Source organism: Meleagris gallopavo, chromosome 13 (genome assembly GCF_905368555.1).
Source record: "Meleagris gallopavo chromosome 13, MGAL_WU_HG_1.1, whole genome shotgun sequence".
NCBI lineage: Eukaryota > Metazoa > Chordata > Aves > Galliformes > Phasianidae > Meleagris > Meleagris gallopavo.
The window spans coordinates 17,326,324-17,332,359 of record NC_139416.1 but is presented as its reverse complement, the minus strand read 5'-3'; the positions used below and the strand labels follow the sequence as shown (position 1 = coordinate 17,332,359).

The following is a 6,036-nucleotide window of genomic DNA, read 5'->3' as shown; positions in this document are numbered from 1 at the left end:
CTCCTCTTTAGAATATGCAGGCAGTGGTCATAAGGTGCACCAGCAGCCCTGAGGTGTGGCTGTATTATTTGGAGAAACTTGGTGATCCTTTGTATGAGAACCACTGTAACACCTGACGTGTGCAACAAGTCTTTCCTTTTTCAGTATTGGCCATAGCAGGTTTGCTTCTTGCATGTGGAACCCCCCACTTCATTTTCTCACATTTTGGTCAAGAGAACAGTTGTGCTCCAAAGGAACTCTTTACGACCAGTGAGAAGTCCTACCTTGAGACTTGACAGCCTGTTGAAGTCCACAACCAGCAGGCTCACACTCTCTAAAGGATGTTTTTTATCCCTTTTTTTCTTGATTCAGCCCTTCTCAAAGCGTTTCTTTCTTTGCAGCAGAGCAGTGCTGTAGTCCATAGGGACAACAGATGGGATACAAGCGTGTCTGTTGCAGCAAACAATTGATGACTTGAGTTGACACCAGAAGGCACTGGCTGTTCTTGTGCAGAAAGATGCAGAGTGCTGTGGGTATTGTTTTGGTGGGGGCATCGCCAGGGAGCCAGCTTTCAGGTGAGCAGTGCTAGGCTCTACAAGGCTAGGATGTAACAAAGATTAAATAGAGCTGGCTGCCTGTGTGCTTTAATTGTCAAGATAAAAACCCATTTGACAGGGAGGAGCCCTGTGTGCAGAATAACAGGAGAGTGCTGCCTTCCCAGTGCTCTTCTTGCTGTGCTGTGAGGTTGGGATGAGCCTGCATAGGCTGAGGTTGGTTGTATAATCTGGTGCAGGTGGTGCTGATGGCCATTCTTAGGCTGTGTGATAAGGGGATGCAGCCATGAGCTCGAAACTGAGGCCTGGCTGTCAGCTCTGATGAAATGAGGCTGTAGTGCTGAATGGGGACAGCCTGCCTGGGGACTGAAACCCACATAGTGTGCTCTCTGGAGCATTTGCAGCCATTGGACTTGAGACAGAAATTAATTCTAGTGCATCTACAGCTGCTGCTCAGCAGAACAAACGAGACAAGCACAGCCAGCAACAGCCTCAAGGTCTGTCTGGGCCCCTCTAGTGCTGGGCAAGGCTCAGGAGCTCTCACTTGTTGATTGAACAAATAAAACCTCTAAAAAAGGTACTTTTTTTTTTTTTTGTGGTGGAAACCGAAGCAGGAATGTCTGATCACTACCATTATACTAAGTGCTTGCAGAGGAGGCCAGAATGTGTATTGGTGTCTCAGTCTTCTGAACGTTGGCTGAAAGTCTACCCAAGCCTGCTGTTGGATCAGATAGCTGGTAGTTTTCCATGCAGTAGATCCAGAAGGACCTTAAAGAAGGAGGCGAGTGTTTCACGGGCACACATCAGTGCAGTGACTTACCTAAAATGGTACCCAGGGGAAGGGCTGGGGCTGGAGCTTGGTGGAAAACTCGGAGCTGGGAAACTCCCACAATGTCTGTCATAAGAAGAGTTGTTCTTGTCTGACGTGCACGAAGAACAGCTTGTGCTTTTTCAGTGTATGAACAGAACACTCAGATAAAATCCAATTATTCCTTTGGCATCTATCAGATCATTACGTTTGCCCATCTTATTGTAAAGGAGTGAACGTGTCAACATTTACATAGCAGAAAGAGACCTCGGTTTATTCTTATATCTGGAAATAGTCAAGCTGTTGTGTTGGGATTTTCCTTGTGAGTTTGTTTGTTTTTCAGCTAAAAGGCAAATCTGAAAGCTAAGGACGTCACCTGCTGTTTTTTCAGGAAACTATTCAGGAATTCCTTTTCCTTTGGGCCACACACACATTGTAACCCCACTGTAAGTAACATAGTGAATGGGATTTTCTGTTACGTTTACATGCAGAGCTGGGAGGAAAGAAAGGGGATGGGGGGCTGCCAGCTGGAATGCGATCCACTTCAAAGGTTGCACAAAAAGGGCTGCAGGAGAAGGTACGTGGTTTCGTGTCTGAGTGCAGCTTAGCTTGCAACACGTGGGATTACTTCTCCCATCAGTGTGTTTGTTTTAGCATAACGGGGGCGTGGAAGCAAATGAGCTGTGGTTGATCAGAGAGCAGCCAGGGTAACTGGGCTGACCCAGAGCTCAATGCTGTTTGAAGGTAGAAGGGCCGTTCTTCACATCCCTGTTTTTCATGGGACTGTGGTAACAGCAAAAACAAAGTTTGGTTGTACTGAGTTCTGTGCTCCTCATCTTCCCAAAAGCTGCTGCTCGTAGGTGTGCTGTACCTGTAACTACCAGAGCAGCAGAGCCAGCCGGGGGGCTCAGGGAACTGACTTCTGCTGCAGGATCACTAAAACACCCATGACAGCCTAAAAACCTTCAGCTATTCATGTGCACCTGATGGTGTGGATGTAAAACAGCAGGTATGGACAATTTATGTAGATTTATGATGCTTAATGATAGATGTTTTCATGTGCCTTGGGTAGGTATGCATGAATCCAAGGCTCATAAGACAGAGAAATGCTCTGAATTACCTCTCTCTCCGGGCTACTTCTCAAGAATATTTCTGGCCTTGGGCAAATGTGGAAAGCTCAGAACTAAGACAAATTGCTCAGCTCCCTATGATTAATAAAGGAATCGTTATTTTTAAGCACGTGGTGTGGGAGCCAATTAATAATCAGTCTGTGGCTGTCTCTTGTGCTGAACCTCAGCTTGACCAAGGATTTGTACCCAGGAACAAAGAGATGGAAAATCAGAGCTGTGTTTGCTGTGCTGGGTTGGTAAATAAGGCAAAAGCAGGAACAAGTGGGCTTGCAGCCTGGAAAAGCTACTCGTGAAATGAGTGCTACCTCTATGTGATGGGTAAGGAGGCATTTTTGCACTGTTTTCTGCCTATCTAAACATCAGGCTGTTTGCAGGGAAGTGTTTGACCCACTTCAGTGGGATCCTTGTGTCATACACTCAACAAACACTCATAAAAAAAACTTCTCCAGAGTCCTTAAGAAGAGCTGCATCCAGCATTACAAAACACAGCGCAGCACGGATGGGTGCCTAAGGCTGCAATCCCAATATATTGCTGTTGGGTTCATCTCAGGTAGGCAGCATCCAACCACAATATATCGTTGTTGGGTTCATTTCAGGTAGGTGGTGACCACTGAAGGGTGAAAAGGATGACTGAGGAGCAAAGAGGAAACACGGAAAAGTGATGAGGTGCCAAGAGGATGGAGAGTTATTGTGGAACATGCCTTGAAAGTTCTGTTGGTGTCACCTGCCCTCTGCCTGAAAGGGAGCTGTGGAGGAAGGAAAGCTGCGACAGGGAATGAGAAAGACCATGTAAGGAAAAGAACTGAATTTAACTGGCACATGCTCTAATCCTTAGTTTATTTCTGGTTAAAAATATAGCAATCCAGTGCAGTGTAATAAGAAATCTGCTGAAAAGGTAGCAGAGAAACAGCTAAAACAGAAGCGAAGCGAAGCGGAGTCCGCTGCTCCCCACAGCATTGCATGTGGCACGCAGAGCAGGGCCCCCGTGGGTCACATCCTGCCTCGGGGGCACAGGGTGATGTCCTTGGCCATGGCCAACCCAAACCGTGTCAGTGGGGCTGGGAGGAGACCTGGTGGCAGGGCAGGACGGCGCGGGGAACCGGGCGTGGGGTCATCAGCCTTTACCAAGCCAGGACCACACTCCTGTGACTGGGACCATAACAGCTCAGAACAGGGATACGGCATCTTTAATGAGTATGCATATTATTGGTGGGGAGAGGGGAGGGGAGAAAATCAAGGCAGGCATATTACAAAGATGGTATAAACAAACAAATCGAGTGACATAGAAAAGAAAGAAAAGAATACATCCTTAGAGGCTGCCATTGCCAATGATGTTGGTTTTTTCTTTTTTTTTTTTCTGTTTTTTTTTTTTTTTTTTTTTTACAGGGACATGTTAGAAGCTGGAATATACATCCTGCATTACAAAGTGCAAAATACTACATGCTCAGAGCCCAAGCATGATGTCTGAAACAGTCCACAGCAAGATGTAAGGGACAAACCCACCACCCTCTCCCTCCTCTCTGGCACATGCTCCAGTGCTCCTCCCCAGATGCCATGTAAAAAAAAAAAAAAACAACAACGAAACAAAACAAAAATAAAACCAAAAACCAACTGTTTTTATCTTATTTTGCTTAATTTTACTATTATTACTTCTTTTTTTTTTTTTTTTTATACTAGGTGGATCAGAATCGAGCCCTCTCTTGCCGCCGATCTGCTCCCTGGCATCTCTGTGCATGTACTTGGTTGGGATGGGATGCTCAGCTCCACTCGTGTCACTGGAGATGCCTGCACGTGTTTGGGGGCCCTGGGCACGACGCCGACCCAGAAGGAAGAGCTGTGAGCAGCACTCAGCCTTGGGAGGTGCGCCAGCCCTGCTGCGTGGGGAGGGGGCGGAGGGCAGGAATGTTTTCCCCCATGCCCCGAGGAATTCTGCAAGACACTGGTTGCAGCTTGGTTTTGACAACAAAGAACAGAATGGGACTGGGGCTGCTTCCCATCCTTCACATCCCGACAGGGCTTGTGCCTTCCTGTGCTCCTCTCCTCCATTCACAACCAGCCACCTGCTTTGGTTTTTCTCTCCCATTTCCTCTATTGTGAAAGCTGTTGGATCCCCCCAGGAAGCTCAGCCCAGAGCATCCCGGGATCCACACACACCCTCACACCCATCCCCTCCTCTATCTCCATTTGGGGTTGGTCACCGTTGTTACAAAATACATTTTCGGGGGTGAGGGGAAGGGAAATGAGGTTTTCTTTCCTTTTTTTTTTTCTTTTTTTTTTCTTTTTTTTTTTTTGTTGGGATTCCTTCTCATCCTTTCCAGTGTTGGGGGGGCAGAGTGTTGATAGCATTTTGCCATGCCACACAGCATAGTGTTATACAAGCAAAGAATTTTGGCTAAAATCCAAAAAACATTACCCAGGAAAAAAGGCAAACTGTGAGTGAGACTCGATCGTTTGTTGTTCTTCTGTGAAAAGACTTGGAAATTGTCGTAGGACAGTTCAAGTTATGATTTTTCCCTTTTTGTTGTTTGTTTTTGTTTTTGTTTTTGTTTTAACCCCCCATTCATACATGTAACTGTTATTTTTGCAAACAAGACAGTCTTGAATTAGATGAAAAAGTTAATAAACAAAATGGCGACTCCAATATTTAGTAAGATCACCATGACTACCAAGATGGGAGCTGAGCCCTGCAAGAGAAAGAGAAGGAAACGAGTTAGAAGGAGCCCAAAGCACTGCAGATCCTCATCCCTCCTGCTGGGACATCTGCTGTCTTGTGGTGGTGACAATTCCACGTGGATCCCAGTGAGTGCACCCATCTACTGCAGTGTTATTTGCTTATGGACTCTGCCTGGGTCATGTGTGTAGGAAATCTGGCTTTAGCAGAGAAGACTTGATAGCAGCTGAGGTGGTAACTGAAGTGAGAAATAGTTTAAAAAAAAAAAAAGATTGAGTTGGGTCTTAGACTTGTTGGGGACGGTTTGAAGGAGTCTCCAAGGGATGTTTTCCAATGCTTGCAGCTGCTGTACAGATATCCTGTTGATAGCAAAGGCTGACACACTGCTCTGCATCAAGGCAATGTTTTGGACAGCTCTAATGATCTGCTCTGGGCTCCACAGCAAATTCAGCTGGGGGGTTATTTGGGAAACATTCCAGCATGGGTGCACCTGCCTGCACTGGGGTGGCACTTCCAGCCTGGGATGAGCATTGCATGAACTGCTTCTCTGAGTCCCCTTTGCAGCTGCCAAGGGTGTTGTGTCTTCTGGACCCCGACGGGGCAACGGGAAGGGACTGCACAACATTCCCTGTCCTGAAGTGATAGCAGGGAGAGCTGTGTGCAGGTGGGTGGCAGCTATTTCTTGGTGTCGCTGCATCCTCATCTATTCTCACTGCTGCAGAGCTATGCTAGCTCTAACAGCCTGCAATGGTGCAGATGGTTCCTCTGTTCTGTAGCAGAGCCCCTATGCCCATCCAGGTGGCACGGGGCAGGGTTGGGCACACTGTGAGGAAATCCTTGCACCGGTGCTGCTGGAAGAAACGCTCCGTGCTGGACACAGCAGGTTCCTCCTCT

At 47.0% G+C, this 6,036-nt stretch overlaps 1 protein-coding gene and 1 long non-coding RNA gene across 2 annotated transcripts in view; one reads left to right on the top strand and one right to left on the bottom strand.

Annotated features, from left to right (window-relative positions):
* The first annotated feature begins 2,795 nt into the window (after positions 1–2,795).
* On the top strand, positions 2,796–5,112 carry LOC146543511 (uncharacterized). Its single transcript, XR_014886054.1, has 3 exons — positions 2,796–3,260; positions 3,858–3,957; positions 4,149–5,112. It is a non-coding gene; the product is annotated as an uncharacterized LOC146543511 (long non-coding RNA).
* Positions 3,641–6,036, bottom strand: part of JPH3 (junctophilin 3) — a 43,009-nt gene continuing 40,613 nt past the window's right edge. Inside the window, exon 5 of the mRNA XM_085234654.1 lies at positions 3,641–5,155. Within this exon, the coding sequence (XP_085090780.1) occupies positions 5,075–5,155 (81 nt within the window). The 3' untranslated portion in view covers positions 3,641–5,074. The remainder of the gene's footprint in view (positions 5,156–6,036) is intronic.